Source organism: Hyla sarda, chromosome 9 (assembly GCF_029499605.1).
Source record: "Hyla sarda isolate aHylSar1 chromosome 9, aHylSar1.hap1, whole genome shotgun sequence".
NCBI classification, from domain to species: Eukaryota; Metazoa; Chordata; class Amphibia; order Anura; family Hylidae; genus Hyla; species Hyla sarda.
In genome coordinates this window covers 144411805-144435369 of record NC_079197.1, presented here as the reverse complement: position 1 = coordinate 144435369, position 23565 = coordinate 144411805, and the positions used below count along the sequence as shown (strand labels likewise).

Sequence of the window (23565 nt, the reverse complement as noted above, 5' to 3'; positions counted from 1 at the left end):
AACTTTCATTTCTGTTGTGAAGTTGCATAAAATCTTCAGTAAAAGTTCCAACTGTTTTCAGCAAATTCTCCGGTTGTGGACATTCAATTATTCTCTACCTCCCTATCGCTCTTGGGAAGGGTGGCGGTAGGACAAGCATTACTGAGGAGCCCCCACCCTGGCGTCACGAATAGAAAGGGTTAACCAGACACTCTTTAGTCACCGCACAGCTACATCCCATATACCCTACTCCCCCCAGGCTATCACAGTAGCTGTCCCCTGTTTTTTGTTTACGTGTTTTACTACTTTTTTTTCTTCAGTAGGTTTTTCTGAGTCTTGAGGAAAGTCCAAACCTACTACCAAGCTTTCCTAGTTTAGTGTTGGGTCTGGATGTCAGAAAATGTATCTTTTTATTTAGCTACCTCTGTCTAGTCCACGGTGCAGATCTACTTTTAGGTTGGGTTCATATACCCCAAAATGCGAAAGTGTGTGGAATGTCCGCCCGGAGAAAATAAAGGCGGACATTCCACACGTTAGAAAAAAATCCGGCAGGCATTAGGACCACTCGGAAATGCGCCGTCACATAGACGGCAGTGCTTTTCCGAGCGAAATCCGCAGAAAGAATTGACAAGTCGGACACCAGAATCGGGATTTCCGTGGCTGAAACCTCTGCCGCAGAAATTCTGCCGTGTGCACAATTTGTATCTTTGATTCTGCCGTGTGCACAATTTGTACCTTTGATTCTGCCGTGTGCACAATTTGTACCTTTGATTCTGCCGTGTGCACAATTTGTACCTTTGATTCTGCCGTGTGCACAATTTTAACCTTTGATTCTGCTGTGTGCACAATTTTTACCTTTGATTCTTCCGTGTGCACAATTTGTACCTTTGATTCTGCTGTGTGCACAATTTGTACCTTTGATTCTGCTGTGTGCACAATTTGTATCTTTGATTCTGCCGTGTGCACAATTTGTATCTTTGATTCTGCCGTGTGCACAATTTGTACCTTTGATTCTGCTGTGTGCACAATTTGTATCTTTGATTCTGCCGTGTGCACAATTTGTATCTTTGATTCTGCCGTGTGCACAATTTGTATCTTTGATTCTGCCGTGTGCACAATTTGTATCTTTTGATTCTGCCGTGTGCACAATTTGTATCTTTGATTCTGCCGTGTGCACAATTTGTATCTTTGATTCTGCCGTGTGCACAATTTGTATCTTTGATTCTGCCGTGTGCACAATTTGTATCTTTGCTCTATACACCAAAAATGTCCTTTTTGTTCTCTAAGGAATGCTAATGATTTCTTGCACGTTCCCAATATCCGCTGTATTTCGAATGTAAGCTCCTGTGACCAGCGCCCCCCTTGTATATGATCTTTTGCAGTTATTCTTGTTTCTTCCATGCAGATAAGTGGTTACTTTGTGTGTCAGTCCTTTTTATGGTTTATTATGTCTGTGTTGTCAGTCACTTGGGACGTGATACATAGTTATTATAGATAGTGTATCTGTAGAGCTGTGTACACACTTCCCTGGACAGAACACTGTTATCTGTACAGTAGGTCCGTGGGAAAATATTGGTATTTTCCCCAGCTATCTGCACCCTAGATAACTGATGGCTGTCTCTAGTAGTATATGGAAAGGCATATCCTTCTGTTACCGCACTGGCTGGAAAATATTTATTGGTGCCCATGGAAAACCCCGTAAACCATTTCCCTGCCCGCACCCCCTCCAGCTGTAACCGCTGGCTTCATCTTGGTTTCCAGATGTTACTTACTGTCCTATTCATTCCTTAGTCAGTCACGCTTCAGGCATAAAGAAGAGATCATTGGATGAGGTTACTGTATCCAACAGCGGTTTCCTCTGTTTACCTGCCTCTACCTATTATTAAAGGGGTATTCCAGGAAAAAAAACTTTATATATATATATATATATATCAACTGGCTCCAGAAAGTTAAACAGATTTGTAAATTGCTTCTATTAAAAAATCTTAATCCTTCCAGTACTTATTAGCAGCTGAAGTTGAGTTGTTCTTTTCTGTCTAAGTGCTCTCTGATGACACCTGTCTCGGGAACTGCCCAGATTAGAAGCAAATCCCCATAGCAAACCTCTTCTACTCTGTGCAGTTCCCGAGCCAAGAAGAGATGTCAGCAGAGAGCACTGTTGCCAGATAGAAAACAACAACTCAACTTCAGCAGCTGATAATTTATGAAAGGATTAAAGGGGTACTCCGGCGCTTAAACATCTTACCCCCTATCCAAAGGATAGAGGATAAGATGCCTGATCGCGGGGGTCCTGCCGCTGGGGACCCTCGTGATCTTGCACGCCGCACCCTGTTAATGTCGCTGATGACACCTTTTTCGGGAACTGTCCAGAGTAGAAACAAATCCCCATAGCAAACCTCTTCTACTCTGTGCAGTTCCCGAGACAAGCAGAGATGTCAGCAGAGAGCACTGTTTCAAGACAGAAAAGAATAACTCTACTTCAGCAGCTAATAATTATTGGAAGTTTTTTTTTTTATAGAAGTAATTTACAAATCTGTTTAACTTTCTGGAGCCAGTGTGTGTGTGTGTGTGTGTGTGTGTGTATATATATATATAAGTTTTTTTCCTGGATAACCCCTTTAAGGTACCCCGCCACCCTGTAAGTAGTCCCCTGGGCACGAAACTTACCTAGTCCCGTTGCTTCCTGGAATACCCCTTTTAAATTGCATGCCTATGAGCTTTTTTTTTTTTTTTTTTTAACCAAACTGGTCAATTGCCTATGGTGCCTGCTTCTTTAGGGCCCCCAAGAAGCAACTCAACAGTGGAGCTTACAGTCCTTGCCCAAGCACCATGGTTTCTTTACCCAGCTGACATCAGGGGTGCTAACATGTGATGCCCCCAACCAGCACCCATCTGATATTGATGGCCTATATTGTGAGGATTGGACATCAATATCGTGATTTTTAGAAATCCCCCCCCCCTATAACCCCTTCACTGTAGGATGAAATAATCTGGACACTGACCTGCAGTTTTCGTTCGACCCTGAATGACCGTTTTGTGTGAGAAATCTATAGCAGTGTCACGCTAGCACTATATGGTAGTATTATTTTGATACTCTATGGCAGTGGTCTTCAACCTGCGGACCTCCAGATGTTGCAAAACTACAACTCCCAGCATGCCCGGACAGCCAACGGCTGTCCGGCCATGCTGGGAGTTGTAGTTTTGCAACATCTGGAGGTAGGCAGGTTGAAGACCACTGCTCTATTGCATTATTATGTAGCATTGCATGGTGGTATTTATTGGGTACTCATTGGCTGCATCATGTGGGCATGTTATGAAAGTACTCTGTAGCCTTGCTTGGCTTTATTTAGCTATGCTGAAAAATGGTATGAAATTACAATTGGAATAAGAAGTACCGTACTGTAAAGAAAATGGACAGCACTAGGACATCGTCTACTGGTTCAGGTCCAACACTTTGTCAATGTTGGTCATTGGTTATGACCTCTCCATGGTGGGCACATGGGGCTGCAAGTTGTCTGCACTGCTGTTTGTACTATAATATGTCAGTTTGCTCAGACAATGCCTAGATATTAAATGTTATAAGGAATTTATAGGGTTACTCGGGTGGAAACCTTTTTTTTTTTTTTTTTTTTTTTTTTAAATCAACTGGTGCCAGAAAGTTAAAGGGGTACTCCCGTGGAAAACTTTTTGTTTAAATGAACTGGTAAAAAATCTTTACCCTTCCAGTACTTTTTAGCAGCTGTATGCTACAGAGGAAATTCTTTTCTTTTTGAATTTCTTTTTTTGTCTTGTCCACAGTGCTCTCTGCTGACACCTCTGTCCATGTCAGGAACTGTCCAGAGCAGCATAGGTTTGAAACGGGGATTTGCAATGTCCTGTTCCGGACAGTTCCTGATAAAGGCATCAGGTGTCAGCAGAGAGCAGTGTGGACAAGACAAAAAATGAATTCTAAAAGAAAAGAATTTCCTCTGTAGCATACAGCTGCTAAAAAGTACTGGAAGGGTAAAGATTTTTTTTTGATAGAAGTAATTTACAAATCCATTTTTTTGTAATTTTGTGATTTAAAAATAAATTTTTTCCACTGGTGTACCCCTTTTTAATGAAAGAATGAAGGAACCTTCTAGAATTTGAAACTTAATATAAATATTTATAAAAAAAATTTTTTAAAAAAATGGGGTGGTTACTATGTTCCAATGTCATAATGCTCATTTGACCGTGATAAAATGCTAGTCTCTGTGTTCTAGTAGGTATAAGTAAAAAAAAAAAAAAAAAAATATATATATATATATATATATATATATATATATATATATATATATACACAGTGATCCCTCAACTTACAATGGCCTCAACATACAATAGTTTCAACATACAATGGTCTTTTATGGACCATCGTAAGTTGAAACCAGTCTCAACATACAATGTACGGACAGTCCAGATCTGTGAAATGTGTCAATGGCCGGAAGAACTGACCAATTAGAAAAGACATTTACACCTGTACTACTGAAGTGCATGCACTAACTGACTGGTAGCGCCCCCTACAATACAGGGAGGTATTACATGTTCTGTACTCTTTACCTGTCTCACTTTTTCCTATTTTTGGATGACATTTTGGTGGCTTCAGAACCAATTACCAGGTTTCCATAGAGTTATTATCTCAACATACAATGGTTTCATGTTACAATGGTCGTCCTGGAACCAATTAATATTGTAACTTGAGGGACCACTGTATGTATGTATATGTGTGTGTGTGTGTGTGTGTCTGTGCGTGTGTATATATGTATGTATATGTGTGTGTGTGTGTGTGTGTGTGTATATAAAATATATATATATATATATATATATATATATATATATATATATATATATATATATATATATATATATATTATATTTATTTATAAAATTAATGATTCTAGAGCAAAGGGCAGCTTTTTGTCCTTGTTGTTGATCCACAAACCAGACTTGGGTGGCTTATCCACATATTTGCTTTAGCTGACCCCCTAAGTGGCTAGAACAGTAAAGACATGTATAAATAAATGGCTATAACAGGTTTAGACTAGTCGCGTCATTGTGAATGAGCTCTCGCACTGACGCAATATGGCGGAGATAGTAATGTATAGAATGGTATATTGGTTCTGGTTTTAAATAGAGGCCAATAATAATGATGGATATCGGCTGGACATTTATTCCTGGTCACTTCCTTCCTTGTGAGAATACTGCAGGTACTTGTGAAGCAGTAAACGTGTTAACTGGCTGCAATGATGGTAAGTGTGATCAGACCGGGATTGTTAGGGCAGGAAGGACTCCATCTACATAGTCCATGGCCTTCTGCCTAAATTACTATATAGCTCTTGTTCACTTCCAAAAAATAAGCACATCTGTCATCATGGTCCAGCAGCTATGGGAGCCTTTAAAGGGGTACTCCTCTGGAAAACATTATTATTTTTTTTTTAAAATCAACTGGTGCCAGGAAAGTTAAACAGATTCGTAAATTACGTCTATTTAAAAATCTTAATCCTTCCAGTACTTATCAGCTGTTGTATGTTGCACAGGAAGTTCTTTCATTTTTGAATTTCCTTTCTGCCTTCGGCAATCTCCGGCTCTGCCATAGCGATGTATTAAGGGGGCGTGTCGGCCGCCGCTTCGTGCAGTGGTCGACACCCGCTATCTGGCCAGAGAGCCAGGAGCCCCGTACAGAGAGATCGCAGGGGGCCCCAGCGGTCGGACCCCCCGCAATCTCAAACCACTGGACTACCCCTTTAAGACCATCAGCACATTAGTTGTGTCATCTTTGGCCCATTTCTATTCAATAACTGTGTTCTACAGTATAAGGCAGTGTTTCCCAACCAGGGCGCCTCCAGCTGTTGCAAAACTACAACTCCCAGCATGCCCAGACAGCCAAAGGCTGGTTTGTTTATTTATTTTTTAATACATTTTAAATTGCCCTTTACTGCACAAGTATGCATTCTGCCCAACATAGCGCCACTACCCGGGATGTTTAGGATAGCAGAGAAAAGGCGAATAAATCCTTTGTTTGCATTTACAATTCTTGGCATGGACTTATCACGGCTGCTATTGTGTGCGACAGCCAGTGGCCATGAGGGGGTTAATATAGGATGTGACAAGACAGACTACACAATCTGAGTAAGGCTCCTGCCTCCCCCCCTCCTGGGCTTATTAGAGGGAAGCTGGGAAGATTCAGACACATTATAGGAGCGGAGCCTGAACAGTGTGGGATCTAGGAGAGGAACCAGCAGAAGCAGGTGAGGAGAGCTGTAGGGTTGTGTGTGGTTGTGTGTAATTGTGTATGGTTGTGTGTAATTGTGTATGGTTGTGTATGGTTGGGTGTAATTGTGTATGGTTGGGTGTAATTGTGTATGGTTGTGTATGGTTGGGTGTAATTGTGTATGGTTGGGTGTAATTGTGTATGGTTGTGTATGGTTGGGTGTAATTGTGTATGGTTGGGTGTAATTGTGTATGGTTGTGTGTGGTTGGGTGTAATTGTGTATGGTTGTGTGTAATTGTGGTTGTGTGTGGTTGTATATGGTTGTGTGTAATTGTGGTTGTGTGTGGTTGTAAATGGTTGTGTGCTGGCTGCATGGCTTCAGGAAGTCTACGGAATAAAAGTCCTATATAGAACGGGAATGGATGTCCTATTTGTGGAAGAATAGTTTGCCACATGTGTAGCAGCCTAGGCATATATACCAACACACATGGTAGGTCAGTAGCCAACCTCTCTGCAAAGCCTTATACATCCTTCTTTTCTACATTTCTTCCATTGATCAAAACTGTTCTGTATGAACTGGTTACAAATGGAACAGAAGTTTTCCCCATCCTCTCATAATGGGAAAACCCAATGGATTGAGAAACCAGGAAAAATGGGTCTTTGCTGCATCGGTGGTGCCGTGGATGCAGCTGGGTATCTATAGGGGGTGATTTTAGTGGTCGTAGCTGGTTTTTGACACAGCCCAAAAACGTGTTTGCCTCCAGTATTATAAATGGCTCTTGGAAGGTGCTAGATCCCCCCCACCCACAATTACATATCTTATATTGGGATCCTGGAGGGACATTGTAGTCCGCTATCTAGTGATTTTAGGGTGACCCTCTATAGCCAAATACAATTATGAGGTAATCTCAATGGGGGGTAATTCCTTAAGCGCACATCTTTTTTACCCCATTAATTCATGTGGTGGAAACGGTGTCCCTGCACCAGATTTATATATAGTGCAGGACAAGGGATAAATCTGGTGCTGATCACATTTCTTACTTCAGAGCTCCACTTTGTATGGTGTTTCCTCTGCGAAACACCATACAAAGTTTCCTTTTTGTGCAACATTCTAACCCGTGCAACTTTTTAATATTGCTGTTTACAGTCAGTTTTGTAAGCCAAGTCAGGACTGGTGTAGATGTGCACCTAATTTAGCGCAGTTGCGATAAAAGATGCGACAAACTGAAGAGTCTCATATGATGAATTCCTGACCACTGCAGGATATCAACTGGGATCATGACTTGGTATGTTCCAAAACAGGATCTGAGACAAACTGTGAGACAAATGTACACCACAAAACCAGGGTAAAACCAATGATAAATTCCACCCCAATAGACCTAAGCCCTACCCTTCTGTGGTGAGCCATGGGGTTTGAAGGTGAAATGTTTGTGACGCCAGGGCGTGTTTTTCCGGTAACCACCCAAGATGTAGTACCGCTAGGCCAGGATCCCAGAGAGGTGGCCAGTAACACAGAAGGACCTCAGTTTTCTTGGACTTGCAGAGACTTTGACAGACTTTAGGACAGCCACGCTGACTTTAATAGACTTGACTGAAGACAGTGACAGCAGACAGAGATGACCTGACTTACTGACTTGTGACTGTAATTTAGGCTTGAGGCCTCCAGATGTGCTGGACACTGGTTCTGAGACTCAAACTCAAAGGTCTTTAAAGGTCCTTTATACATAACACTATACATAATATGTATTACTATGGGGGAGACGCTGCAGGAGGGCCCCTAGGACACAGAGGTACTCGACCTGACAGGGCCTTAGTCCTGTACGGGACTATATCCTGTACTGGGACATCACACATCCTTACTCTCCGTCCGCTGAACAAATTGAAGAACGGTCATGTCTAACCAGCGTGTATTTTAGAAAAAAAAATGCGTATGGGTCGGTAAAAGACGTGGCTAATGGTAGAGTTAATGTTAGGACTAGGGAACTGAAATGGCAGAATTAAAATGCAAGAATGTGTGTATTGTCTGAAACATGTTTACATGTAACTGGTGCGGAACAGTTCCAATGAGGGTCTGTAGCCCACGCATTTCACAGCCCCAGGACTGTAGCTGTGGGTTCTGTCATGTGTTTTCTCTGTCCCCACCTTTGTGACATGAAAGCCACCGCAGAGATCCCAGGTAGGGGCAGATAATTGCATGTGTGTTCTTGTAGAGACTTGAAAGGGATGAGGTCTCGTGAGTCAGTGTTTGGGCAGGGGCTGGAATTGGGGAAGGTGTAACAGGGTCCTAGTAAATGTAGTATTCCAGTTTAGCAGCTCCTGTTACACACAGGTCCTGACGATTACTAGCGGCGGGAGCTTAGAAGACCTCATGACGGGGCATAGTTTTTAGCTCCTAAAAATTTGAAATGCTTTTACTCCACCATGTTGACACAGGATAGGAAAAAATTGTTCCAATGGGGAAAAAAACACTAACTACATAAAAAAAAAAATATATATATATATATATATATATATATATATATATATATATATATTATACATTATTCTAATTCTTACACTGGGATTAGGCAGCCCTTTGTAAAGCCTTGCTTTAGGTTTTGTACAATGACCTAGGGCTCCTCTTTATTGTTCTGTCACCAAATTCCTGAAAGTATCTATTCCTAGCAACCCATCAACTAGAGATTGCTGATAATATAGTGAACAGGGTCTTCCATGTGGAATTTGCACCATCCCCCGGGGGCTCCTTTTTTCTTCTATGTCATTATTACACTTTTTAGTTCCTTTTGTGGTTTAAGAGGGAGGGAAAAAAAATCCAGTGTTCTCTTCTATCATCGTCACCACACAAGATGCGGCTTCTCTTCCGATACCTTGAGCACAAAGACTTTCCATCCCATTGTGGTGAGTGTAGTAAAGGGGGGCTCCTGGATCGCTGAGAATATTGGCCCTTGCACCGTTCAAGATTAAGGGCCCATGTATGATCCGCTTGCAGCAGAATTCCATTGATCTTAATAGCTGTTAAGGGTCTATTCACATGGCAGAATTTCCGCCTGCGGAATTTCACCTCAAATTAAAGCCCATAGACTGTGATGGGATTCAGCACTCCCATTTACACTTCTGAATTTCCGCTTGCGGAGTTCGGAATCCCACAGAAGTCTATAAGCTTTAATTTGAGGCAGAATTCCGCAGGTGGAAATTCTGCCACGTGAATAGACCCTTAAATGGGTACTCCGCCACCAGACATTTTATCCCCTATCCAAAGGATAGCGGAAAATATGTCTGATCACAGGGGTCCTGCCACTGGGGACCCCTGTGATCTCCCTGCTGCACCTGGCGTTCGTTTAGAGAGTCGGTGCCGTATCGGAGGCTCGTGACATCACGATCACACCCCGCTCAGGACGTCACAGCCATGCCCCCTCAATGCAAGTGTGGTGACCTGGGGTGTTGCAATGGTGATGCAGGGTCTGGTGGTGTTAACCCTTGATTTGTCGTGACACCAGGGTGCGCTTTGCTTAGTATTGGAGGTCCTGCCACCAACCGGCCCACAAATGGCAGGGATAATAAACAGAATGTCCACAGCAGATTTTGAGATAACTGCAACTTTGACTGAACTTCTTAAGCCAACAGTCTTTACAATTAAACAGTTTCTCCTGAGGTAACAGGGATGCAGGTTCCTCACAGGCTTTGCTGGGATGGATAGTGTTTAGCTTTAAGCAGGCCACTGTGCTACTAATTGTATGAGTTGAGTTGAATAGTAGTCACAAGGATTTAGTAAACAGAGCTTTATAACTCACGGTTTTAGTGGCTGCTGGTTCTTTAGGCTTTGGCCTAGTTGAGATGAATTGAGATCTGCTGATCGTGCTTGCTTGATAGTCCAGAAATAAGAGAGCGAATTTACAGACTACAGCCCTTTATATAATAAGGGGCTGGACTAAGCTCATTGGCCAGCAAACCTGTAGGTCCTGAACCCAGTGAACTCTGGGTACATCACATGACCCTGGAAGGTCCTTAAACATATGTACATTTAAAACGGTAGATCACATGACCTGGGAAGGTCCTATACATTTATTTCACCTATACATTAAATAATAGACATGTAAACACAATTATATGAGGCAACCAAGGGGCAAGCACTGCAGGAGAGCCCTGTGAAGATGGAGGAACTCTAGCTGAGGGGACTTAACACAAGGGACAGGACAAGGTCCTGTACCGGGACACCACACAAGTCTATGGGAGGTGGCGTGATCACAAGCCTTCGTCCCACATTGCCAGTCATCCGTCACGGAGCAAAGTTCGCTCCATGCACCGGATGTCTGGGGCGCTGCAGCCGAGATCGCGGGGGGACCAGTGACGGGACCCCCGCGATGAGACAACTTATCCCCTATGCTTTGAATAGGACATAAGATGTCTAGGGGCGGAATACCCCTTTAAATGGGCACTCTCCTTAAAGCAAATTTTTTCTATTGTACTCCTTATGGTAAATAAAACATATTTCTAATATACGTTGTTTAAAAAAAAATGAAGTTTTCTATGTTTTATTTGTGCTTAAAGCTCAAGAGCACATTTTCCCCCAACTCATACACAGACTTTGGACCAAAGTCCAAACACAGGAAGTGCAGCCTGGAGTGCTGAGGGGGGGGGTTCAGCCTCATCCAATCACAGCTCCTTTCACACAAAACTGCCATACGCTGTTGGTTGGACCCCCCCCCCCCCCCCCAGCACTCCAGGCTGCACTTCCTGTGTTTTGACTTTGGTCCAAAGTCTGTGTATGAGATGGGGGGGGAAATGTGCTCTTGAGCTTTTTTTAAGCACAAATAAAACATAGAAAACTTCCTTTTTTTTAAACAAAGTATATTAGAAATATGTTTTATTTACCATAAGGAGTGCAATGGCAAAAATTAGTTTTAATGAGAGTGACCCTTTAAGTGTACACTATATGGAAGTTCCATAGCAGCACTTCCAACACGGATCTGGATTCGCCTGAAAGAATGAAAATTTTCATTATTTTGGTGAAATCTACCCCAAAAGCCCATTAGTCAGTTGCAGGGGTTAATTTCCACAGCAAATTCTGTGCAAAATTCATGCTGATTCGTGGTAGCGCAGATCTGCTGTTGGATTCAGCGGGTGCATGGGCCCTTCCAGTGGCTCCTTAGGCTGCTTTCATGGCCCTTATTCTGTATGTTCTAGGAAGTCTCTTAGTGTATCCAGTAAACTCCTTCATAGGGGCCCCCTAATACCCCATCTGTGTGGGTAGTATATATCTATTCGCCTGATGTATACGTCTATTTTCAGTGTCTTTCAGTTCCTGTCAGACTTTATTTATTTGTGCAGCGCAACTCAATAGGTGTCCACAGAAGGATCTGCTTACGTTTTATCACATTTCCTTGTCTGGCAGACCTTAGTGACTTAGGACCCTTTTACACGGGCTGACGGGTGCAGGATATCTAGGGCCGATCTCCCTGATCAGCAATGATCAATCAATTGAACCAGTGTTTGGAAGCCCAAGTGGCCATAAGGCGAAAGTCCAATCTGGAGCCGGTACCTTGCATCTGGCAGGCATACTTGTTATATTGACGAGGTGCTGTCAATCCTTCTTTATTCTCTTTGAGGACAAGAGGGCGACCACCTATTCTATATACCTTTTAAGGGAATTGTCTGTTTAGGAAACCTCATGTCTATATGCCCTATCAGGCTACACGGGCATCATTAAAGGGGTATTCCAGGAAAAAAAATTTTTTATATATCAACTGGCTCCAGAAAGTTAAACAGATTTGTAAATGACTTCTATTAAAAAATCTTAATCCTTTCAGTACTTATGAGCTTCTGAAGTTAAGGTTGTTCTTTTCTCTCTAAGTGCTCTCTGATGACACCTGTCTCGGGAACCGCCCAGTTTAGAAGAGGATTGCTATGGGGATTTGCTTCTAAACTGGGCGGTTCCCGAGACACATGTCATCAGAGAGCGCTTAGAGAGAAAAGAACAACCTTAACTTCAGAAGCTCATAAGTATATATATATATATATATATATATATATATATATATATATATATATATATATATATATATATTATTATTATATATAAAAAAAAATCCTGGATAACCCCTTTAAAGGGGTACTCTGGAGAAAAACAATTCAAATTCACTGGTGACAGAGAGCTAAACAGATTTGTAAATTACTTTGATTTAAAAATCATAATCCTTCCAGTACTTATCAGCTGATGTATAGTCCTCAGGAAGTTGTGAAGTTCTTTCCAGCCTGACCACAGTGCTCTCTGCTGCCATCTCTGTTCGTTAAGCAATTGAGGTGAGTTACAGAAAGCACTGTGGTCAGACTGGAAAGAACTACACAACTTCCTCTGGAGCATACAGCAGCTGAGAAGTACTGGAAGAATTAAGATTTTTATCTAGAAGTTATTTACAAATCTGTATAATTTTTTGGCACTAGTTTATTTGAAAAAAAAATTTTTCCCACCGGAGTGCCTCTTTATGAAAGGGGATGGGGGTTCCCATCATTTAGCAAAGTCAAGAAGTTCTGCAAAGAGCGACTTCACCATGTAAGTTTTCTTCTGAATCCCCGAAAAATCCAACCCTCGCAAATAGGACTGGGTTAGGGTTAAAGGGAAACTGATAATCAGTGTTGGCACAGGATAACACTGATTATAACGATACTTACCTACTCCCAATCCGTGGTCCTGTTCGGCCGTTATTAACTTTAATCCGGCGGCAGGCTTGAGGCACGGGCGGAGCTTTATGAGCATGCAGCATCACCACTGCAGCGTCTCCGCTAGGGTGACATGGGTATGCTTCTAAGGCTCCCCCACCCCCGCACACAAAGCCTGTCGCTTGAATGAGAAGCATAACAGAAGAACGGGACCACCGATTGGGGATAGGTAAGTATCATTAGAATAAGTGTCAGCTGCACTACCAGCCTGTACCAACAGGTTAATGTGGGTGACACTGATGAGTTTTCCTTTAATTTGATTATCCTATATTTTTAGTCGACAAAGTGGTAACGTGTACAAAGTTTCATTTAAATATATCCAGCCGCTTGTAAGTGATGATGGAATGAACATTCATATATACATGCATTGAGATATAGATATAGATAGATAGATATATGAACGATGGAGGAATCTCTCTTTACCAAAGAAGTATGGTTCATATTATAGTATAAAGATATTTATGGATATTGTGTCTTGCAAGCAATTCAAATAGTCATAGTTTTCTTTTAAAGGGGTACTCCACTGGAAAAACATTTTTTTTTTTTTTTTTTTTTTTTTTTTTTTTTTATCAATTGGTGCCAGAAACTTATACAGATTTGTAAATTACTTCTGTTTGAAAATCTTAACCCTTCCGATACTTATCAGCTGCTGTATGCTCCACAGGAAGTTCTTTTCTTTTTGAATTTCCTTTCTGTCTGACCACAATGCTCTCTGCTGACACCTCTGTCCATTTTAGGAAATGACCAGAGCAGCATAGGTTTGCTATGGGGAGTCGCTCCTAGTCTGGACATTTCCTAAAATGGACAGAGGTGTCAGCAGAGAGCACTGTGGTCAGACAGAAAGGAAATTCTAAAAGAAAAGAACTTCCTGTGGAGCATACAGCAGCTAAGTACTGGAAGGGTTAAGATATTTAAATAGAAGTCATTTACTAATCTGTTTAACTTTCTGGCACTAGTTGATTAAAAAAAAAAAATAAGAATAATATAATATAGTTTTCCAGTGGTGGACCCCTTTTAAGAGGGCTGCTCTGGGCCTAGCAACTGAGGAAATGAGGTACTTGAGGGCTCTTCTGTTAAGGTTGGAAAAATCCAGATAATTTAGGACTCGTTGAAGCGGAGAGTCATGTGTTTATTTAACCCCTTCCCCCACCAGACACAGCAATAAAGTCATAGTAGAAACCGTCAGGGGTTATCAGCTAAGGAAGAACGAGACTAAGGGACTATCACAATGGACTCTTCATAGTGTTTACTTGTGAAATAGCAGGGAACCTTTATTGCAGGTCTTGCAAAATCTTGAAATAGGGAAAGGATTAAGCACTTGGGTGGAAGACAAAAAAAAATATTAGTCAGCATTAGGAATAATCTTCTGCTCCAATGTCTGTCTCCAGGTAAAACCTGAAATGGAAAGCGTGACTGGAGTTTAGATCCCTTAGCTCTTTTCTCTTTAAAAGCTGAGATTTGGGGAGTTGTTGGACCTTCTCATAGGAAAGCTACTCTAGGATGGGGAAAAAAAAATGAATTTTGTCCAAAATATTTGACAATTTGACAATGACCGTTTTCGTGTTATGGGGTCACAATAAGCAATAACCACAGTGTCCCCTTTATGTTGTAGGAACAGATCATACAGATCTATAGTGTGATATCTCAGCTTCTACAAGTCTCTGAGGGTTTGCATGAGGAATAGGATATTGGGGATTACAGTAGTCACACCCGAAATAGTTTTAGGTTTTAAAGGGGTACTCCAGTGGAAAACGTGTTTTTATTTTTATTTATTTATTTATTTATTTTTAATGCACTGGTGCCAGAAAGTTAAACAGATTTGTAAATGACTTCTATTAATTTTTTTTAATCCTTTCAGTACTTTTTAGCAGCTGTATGCTACAGAGGAAAATCTTTATTTTTTTTTTTATTTTTTTTTTGTCTTGACCACAGTGCTCTCTGCTGACACCTGATGCCCGTATCAGGAACTGTCCAGAGCAGGAGAAAATCCCCATAGCAAACCTATGCTGCTCTGGACAGTTCCTAACACGGACAGAGGTGTCAGCAGAGAGCACTGTGGACAACACAAATTTTTTTTTAAAAAGTAAAGAATTTCCTCTGTAGCATACAGCTGCTAAAAAGTACTAAAAGGATTAAGATTTTTTTAATAGAAGTAATTTACAAATCTGTTTAACTTTCTGGCACCAGTTCATTTAAAAAATAAAAAAAAAGTTTTCCACCGGAGTACCCTTTTAAGTAGATTTGGAGATAAATATTTAAAAACCTTTTTTTTTTGTTTTTTTTTAATCTTGTGTTGTATGCTCTGGTATTTATTAGATTATGAAGAACAGAACGTGACATTGTTCAAATAATTCTATATTGTGATCCTTTATTATAGAGCTGGGGATCAGCAGCCATCTTTCCATCTAGTATAGGAGGCAGAAGCCACACTACTATTAGGGGACACCCCTCTCTCTCTTGGAAATGTGGTCTTGTCATCTGCTGGCACATAAATCTGAAATAGATCAGCACAGCAAAGAAAATATTGGAGCACTCACCGGGTCTGGAAGGGTACGATTCCAAATTCTTTATTCATGAAGACATGGATACAGTTCGGGGAGGCAGTAGTTGGAACTGAATGGGGGAGTCGGGACAATCAGGCCACTGACCGTATCGTGCCTCCTGGTGCTTCGTCATGCCCCTTACAGGGGCCTGACGAAGCACCAGGAGGCACGGTACGGTCTGTGGCCCGATTGTCCCCACTCAGTTCCATCTACTGCCTCCCCGAACTGTATCAGTGTCTTAATGAATAAAGAAGTTGGAATCGTACCCTTCCAGACCCGGTGAGTGCTCCGATATTTTCCTTGCTGTGCTGATTTATAGCTACATCCATTTTCACACGTAGCAGCACCACCGGCGAGACGATAGGACCAGCACCTGTAATAGGGGTTAGGACCAGCACCTGTAATAGGGGTTGACGTAAGCAGCGCAGTCTGCACAGGAGCTTAAAAGTCCCTCAGAGGTGAATTGTGCCGGTGTTGTATTTTTCTTCCTTGTGTGTGGATATTTCAATCTGAAATAGGTCCCATGCACACAATGGTTTTCCACTGAGATGTTCTACGGTTTCCCCTCATTTTAGTGCCCCAAGTCTTTACTTCTAGGTTGCCCTGATTTCATGCCCTTTCCATACACAGTAATGGTCTCCCCGATTAGACAAGGGATGAGTGTTCACCACCTTAGTTGGCTTCCTCCATGGAAGTTGATGTTCTGTTTTAAGGGCACGTTTACACGTACGCAGATTTGATGCGAAGGATTTTCTGCTGCAGATTTCAATGTTAACAAAATGACTGAGCACAGCTTCTAATCTGCAGTTACAAATCCTGTGCATCAAATCTGCGCAGGATCCTGTACGTGTGAGTGTACCCTAAATGGGAAATTAAATGAGCAGTTCTGCAGGATAGCCCCGCGTGGTTGTGTATGTGTGTATATCTGTATGTTGTGTAAAAATATCATCTGTGTGCAAAGAAACAATGGAGGTTGAATGGGACAGCTCTGATCTTGTATACTATTGTCCACCAGGATCGGCAGCACAACAGGCCCCGATGTGCAACAATGTGTAACGAAACTGTATCATGCCCATTCCCAGACAAATACGAAGCTATCCTGTTCCCCATCATCTACAGCAGTGTCTTTATTGTGGGACTACTGGGTAACCTAATTGCGATCGGAGTCATCGTCCAGCTTATCAAGAAGAACAACATTTTGGGAGTCTATCTGGCCAACCTTTGCGCCTCTGATCTCATGTACATCTTTACCCTTCCTGTCTGGATAGTCTACACCGCTAAGGAAGATTGGGTTTTTGGGACTCTAACGTGTAAGATAGTGGGCTTCTTCTTCAATTCCAATCTCTACACCACGATTGCCTTCCTCAGTTGTATAGCCACGGACCGCTTTATTGCCACCGTTTTCCCGTTACGCTCTAGGATCATCCGGAGCATGAAGAAGGCATTGATAACTTGTGCGGTGGTGTGGCTCATAATCCTTGGATCCCACAGTTATTTCTTGAGCAGGAATGATCTGTTTACCTCATCGCAAGATGTAGAACTCTGCTATGAGAAGTATCCCATGGAGCAATGGATGGCTCATCTCAATTATTTTAGAATCTTTGTGGTATTTCTTATCCCGCTAATTCTTCTCGTTTTCTCCTACTGCTCCATCATCCGTGCTATCCATCGTACTTCTAGCTTGGATGTAATACAGAGAAGAAAAATTACTGGCCTTCTACTGTCTATGACCACCATCTTTATTGTCTGCTACCTCCCATACCATGTGGTCCTTTTTATCCGTTCATATGTCAGCAACTTAAACTACTGCAACTGTGAGATCGAAAAGCGAGTCAGACCAGCCTATCGGATCTCCTTTGCCCTCACGAGCCTCAGTAGTGCTGTAGACCCTTTTATTAATATCTTTGTTAGTGAAGGGGTAAAGCAGGATTTAATGGTGGAACTCCGAGCTCTCTGGTATTATTTGCTATATCGAAGAAGAGCTGATAAAAGCAAAAGAAAGTGCCTGACCTTTGTCTGTGATGAAGCTGCAAAAAACCACAATGGACTCCTGTGCACACATCAAACCAAAGTCCAGACCCAGTTCTGAACAACGGAACCTTAACCAGGTCTCGATTAGACTTTGCAAGAAGTAATAGCTCCCAATGTGATGGATTAACAATTTAAAAATCAAGAAAATGGCAAGATATACCTAAAAAAAAAAAAAACAATTACGAGGCCTCTGCAACCAGTGTTTAGGCAGTTTTGGTATATTTTATGTTTATGAACTACTTGCCATCAAAAATGGTGGCTCCTGTTCTCATGGAATACAGTTGACTTCTATATAGAGACAATAAGCAAAGGAATGACACCGGCACTACTGTCTATGTTTAGCAAAGTTCAAACACAAATGGACCTCTTCGATAGTCACAATGAATGGCTGTATGGCTCGTGTTAAGACGACTTCAGGTGGTGCTCACATTCAAAGGAGACAGTTCACATTGAGCAAATACTTCACGAAGAAATAAGAAACAATGGAGCACTCGCCAAACTTCGAAGTCTTGAAAAGGTAGCTTTTATTCCAACATAGGGATCACATTACAAGACAAGGAGCAGGATAACGGGGTGCGGACATGAGGCGAGGGGTGGACAAGACAGGTGAATTGTTTCACGTTGTATAGCGCTTCATCGGGCTCCAGACAGGTGAAGGAGCGACAATTGTTTTACGCTGTGTAGCGCTTCATCGGGCTCCAGACAGGTGAAGGAGCAACAATTGTTTCACGCTATGTAGCGCTTCATCGGGCTCCAGACAGCTGAAGGAGCGACAATTGTTTCACGCTGTGTAGCACTTCATCGGGCTCCAGACAGGTGAAGGAGCGACAATTGTTTCACGCTGTATAGCGCTTCATCGGGCTCCAGACTCCGTCTGGAGCCCGATGAAGCGCTATACAGCGTGAAACAATTGTCGCTCCTTCACCTGTCTGGAGCCCGATGAAGCGATATAAAGCGTGAAACAATTGTCGCTCCTTCACCTGTCTTGTCCACCCCTCGCCTCAAGTCCGCACCCCGTTATCTTGCTCCTTGCCGTGTAATGTGATCTCTATGTTGGAATAAAAGCTTTTCAAGACTTCGAAGTTTGGTGAGTGCTCCATCGTTTCTTATTTCTTCGCGAAATATTTGCTCTATATAGGGACCTATCGCCAATGCTCTAAAATAGAGTCATTTATATAAATGTTAAAGAAGTTGTCCAGGATTAGAAACATATGACTGCCAAAATGTGTGCCACACCAGTCCCAGAGCTAGGTTGCAATACCAGATACTACCTATTGGCACAGGTTCTGGAAGACATCAGCCAACGCTGGACAACCCCTGTTCTCTCCTGTGATAATTTGGCCAGATGTGTGATCTCTGTGTTTTTTTTATTTTGTATTATGTTTTTTAGGATATATTATTTATGTGGCAGTATTACAGAGGTTGGGTATGGTTTTCGTTATACCTCCTGGACTAGTTTTTGTATCAAATATTAAAATTATTGATCTGTATCAGATCTTAAGCTTTTCCTAAAAAGGTGCAGAAAAAAAATTAAATTAACTTTAGTAGGACTTTTTGTATAGGGCAGCTCCTTTATACGTTTAATATTGAGCTATAGATATTTGAGATAAAGAACTAAAAGTGTAAAATGGCTGCTTAGAGGGAACAGTAGGTTGGATTTGACTGATCAGAAAAGGGAGGCCAGATATATATTAGGTTTTGGGTACGTTGAAAAGGGCAGTGGTGATGTGTATATCCATGGTGTCTACATGGTCGACTTTTGTGCCGCAGTGTTCTTCCAAAATTTTTATCCAAAAATAAGCTAAAACAAATGTATTCTTACTATGGTCTTACCCCTTCAATGGCTGTTGGCCATATGCTAGTTCAACCAGCAGCTTTTCCTCTCCTCCTCCTCCCTGTACGCTGCATGCTTGTGTTCACAATAGGGACAAAGTAGTAAGCTGCTGCCAGACACCCCCTTGTATTAAAAAAAAATCTTAATCCTTCCAGGACTTATTAGCTGCTGAATAGTACAGAGGAAATTATTTTCTTTTTAGAACACAGAGCTCTCTGCTGACATCACGAGCACAGTGCTCTCTGCTGACATCTCCACAGAAAAGAACTTCCTGTGGAGAATACAGCAGCTGATAAGTACTGGAAGGGTTAAGATTTTTTTAATAGAAGTTATTTACAATTCTGTTTAACTTTCTGGAGCCAGTTGATTAAAAAAATAAATAAATACATTTCCACCAGAGTACCCCTTTTAAAGGCAAAAAGATCATGTGCTAAAATGTAATAGTCACAATTTTCTTCCCCCCCCCCCCAAATTAATCTATTTGGGAGAGCACACAAATCAGTGGGTTTGGCGTCCTTTCTCTCATGTGCGTTGATACCATGGAAGGGGGTTTCTGGGAATTAAAGGGGTTATCAAGGAAAAAAAACTTTTTTTTTATGTAACAATTGGCTCCAGAAAGTTAAACAGATTTGTAAATTACTTCTATTAAAAAATCTTAATCCTTTCTGTACTTATGAGCTTCTGAAGTTAAGGTTGTTCTTTTCTGTCTAAGTGCTCTCTGATGACACGTGTCTTGGGAACCGCCCAGTTTAGAAGAGGTTTGCTATGGGGATTTGCTTCTAAACTGGGCGGTTCCCGAGACAGGTGTCATCAGAGAGCACTTAGTCAGAAAAGAACAACTCAACTTCAGCAGCTCATAAGTACTGAAAGGATTAAGATTTTTTAATAGAAGTCATTTACAAATCTGTTTAACTTTCTGGAGCCAGTTGATAGATTAAAAAAAGTTTTTTTCCTGGATAACCCCTTTAAATGTTGATGGTTTATATCAGCCATAGGCAACCTTCGGCACTGCAGATGTTTTGGACTACATCTCCCATGATGCTCTTACAGCCAAAATGCTGCCAAAGCATCATGGGAGATGTAGTCCAAAACATGAGCAGTGCTGAAGGTTGCCTATGCCTGGTCCATATTATCCTTGATGACTGCACTTGGTGCTACAGATCACTGCTATGCATTCCTATTAAAGTCTATGCAACTAAGGTGCCTTGTAAACAACAAAGGGGACACTATACTTACCTAAGTGCTACGGCACCATCAGTAAGCTGATAAGCAGGGGTGCCAGAAATCGGGCCTGACCAAATAAAACATGGCTAAGGTAGTGTCTTCCAGCAACAGTGCCTCTCCTCTCCATCAGTTGTGTCTGGTATTGCATGTCAGACCAATTCAGTAGCATATTGTTAATCTGTAGTACCAAACATAGCCATGGACAAGGGTGGCGTCGTTACTGGAAGAAAGCAGACATGTTTTATTGTTCATATACAGCCCCTTTTGGATCCATTGAATGTGAAAATGGTGAATAACAGAAAGCAATAGAATGCGCAGACTTAGTCAAAATCTTTTTAATATGCAGTGTATATATTTGTGTATATGGCGTGCTGATGTGGGTGTCACAGCCCAGCAAGGTGGTCCTCACAAATGCAAAATGGGAGTCAAAAATGCATCCGTATTATACTAGTGTGAACCCAGCCATGGTGGGATGTTTTAGAAAGAAGTGGGGGTTGTTACAGGGCATTACTTTTAAATTGGCACTGTCACTAGAGATGAGCGAATTTACAGTAAATTCGATTCGTCACGTACTTCTCGGCTCGGCAGTTGATGACTTATCCTGCCTAAATTAGTTCAGCTTTCAGGTGCTCCCGTGGGCTGGAAAAGGTGGATACAGACCTAGGAGACTCTTTCCTTGGAATGTATCCACCTTTTCCAGCCCACCGGAGCACCTGAAGGCTGAACTAATTTAGGCAGGATAAGTCATCAACTGCCGAGCTGAGAAGTTAGTGACAAATCGAATTTACTGTAAGTTCGCTCATCTCTAACTGTCACCCTAAAGGGTACCTATTTATCAAAAAAAAAACTTTTGATATATTATAGATTAATGTATGCAGAATAACTTTCCAATATCATGTTATTAAAAAATATGCTTCTTTCTAATTAATTTTCTACTTTGAAAAAATGACCACTAGGGGTCTCCCTACCAGTCCTGGCCGTTTTTTTTTTTTTTTTTTAATTTTTTTTTTTTATAGATTTTCGACTCATGCGGGAGCCCTAAATCTCAGACTCCAGCTGGGACACAGACAAGCTCAGCACAGTGCTGAGCTTGTCTGTGTCCCAGCTGCAGTCTGAGATTTAGGACTCCAGCATGATTCTGAAATCTATAGTGCTGAGCTTGTCTGTGTCCCGGCTGCAGTCTGAGATTTAGGACTCCAGCCCGAGTCTGAAATCTATGGGGGGAAAAAAAAAAAAAAAACTTGCGGCCAGGACTGGTAGGGAGACCCCTAGTGGTCATTTTTTCAAGGTGGAAAATTAAATAGAAAGAAGCATATTTTTTTATAACATGCTATTGGAAAGTTATTCTGCATGAAAGGTACCCTTTAAAAAAAAACTTTGGACACGTAAAAAGTTTTGATCAGTCGGGGTCTGACTGTTTACATGGCCGATCTGTAGAACCAGCTGGAAGAAGAGCTCGCTAAGCAAGACAAACTTACAATGTAAGTCTATGGGATTGCCTGTCAGCTGCACCTTTCTCCCTGCTCGTTTTAACAATTGGTCGAAGTCAAAACACTCAGAGACCCATCAAAAGTTTTGATCTGTCATATATCTAGGACTTGTCAAAAGGTTTCTAAGGCAACAGGTAAACTTTAAGTATAGGCCTAATTTTTTTTCCCTTGCCAGGAACAGCGCTGCTCTGACTTATTGGCTGTAACTGGTATTGCAGCTCAGGTTAGCTGTAACGCCAAACATATTGCATAGATAACAATGGATCTGTGTGAAGAATAATGCCATGTAAATTTCCAGCCATGCTGGTGTGTGCTCTGTAAATAACATTTTTATTGTCAAAGTAATAAAAATGCATCACAAGATATCAATAAAGTTTTTTCTTTTAAATCTTGGCATTTTTTGTTCTCGTAACAACTGTAAAACCAATAAAAACGGAGCCTCCTAATGGTCAGAGCAGGAGGCACGTCGATTCACAAGATAGACGGAATACAGTAAAACAAATGGATTGAATGGTTTATTGTTGTCCATAGCAACTAATTACGGTGCAGGTCAAATTTCTTATAGTGTTATTTGAAAATCGAAGATGAATGGTGATTGGTTGCTACGAGCAACAAAGACCAGTTACTCAATCACAATACAGCTTTGATATTCAAAGAGGCCCATGAGAAATGTAACCTGTGCTGTAATTGGTTGCTATGGGCAACAAAAAACTCCATAACAGAAACAATCACACTGTGCTAGAACCACCATATGATGACTCTTAAAGGGGATGTCTAGTGAAAAACAACTTCTCCCCTATTTACAGCATAGAGGATAAGTCTGATTGTGGGGGATTGTGACCGCTGGGACAACCCACCTCACAACTTTCGCTGAGAGCAAAGAGGGACAAGCCACGCCCACTAATCACACCCTCAGCCACACCCCTAGGCACGCCCCATCACACCAGTACATGCAGAATGGGAATACCTCTTTAACAGCAATAAGGTTGTCAGTCTCTCATCTAAGTTTAGGAGGATGTCATATACAGGTGACAGACTGACAACAACCCCCACCATTACCACAATAGAGCCTAAATGAGATTACATACAGTTATATCAGGTGATGTCTTCTCCAATTGGAATTGGTCACTTTCCTTTTTCTTCTCCTTCCGGTCCAGACCGTCATGATGATTTCTTCCAGCTAGCACGCCTCTCTGCAGAACCTGTCGGGGGGGGGGGGAGAAAACATTTCAGGCTCCATATTTTTCCAAGAACTATAATGCCCCAAACCGTAATAATAGGTTACCCGAGTAGGTAGGGCCCCTCCTGAGAGAGTGGCCCCTGTAGGTAGATCCGCCAGTTAGCTGTCCATTGTATGAAAACCCCCTATATAACCTATGTAGATAGTAGCCCCCTATTAACTTGATAGTTCGTCCCTATATTAGCTGGGCAGGAACATAGTAGATAGTTCCCCAGGTAGGCAGAAGTTCCCCCACATTAGACGGGAGGCAGCAGTTCCCCCACATTAGGTAGGCGGCA

General features: G+C 41.8%; 2 protein-coding genes across 3 annotated transcripts in view; both read left to right on the top strand.

The window, feature by feature from the left end:
* Nucleotides 1-23565, top strand: part of LOC130290421 (G-protein coupled receptor 4-like) — a 61728-nt gene that overhangs the window by 28699 nt on the left and 9464 nt on the right. The gene's annotated exons all lie outside the window — the stretch shown is intronic.
* On the top strand, nt 6193-17957 carry LOC130290422 (G-protein coupled receptor 4-like). The gene is made up of 2 exons (XM_056538054.1): nt 6193-6245; nt 16484-17957. The coding sequence occupies exon 2, from the start codon at nt 16517-16519 to the stop codon at nt 17555-17557; it is 1041 nt and encodes a 346-aa protein (XP_056394029.1). The 5' UTR covers nt 6193-6245; nt 16484-16516; the 3' UTR covers nt 17558-17957.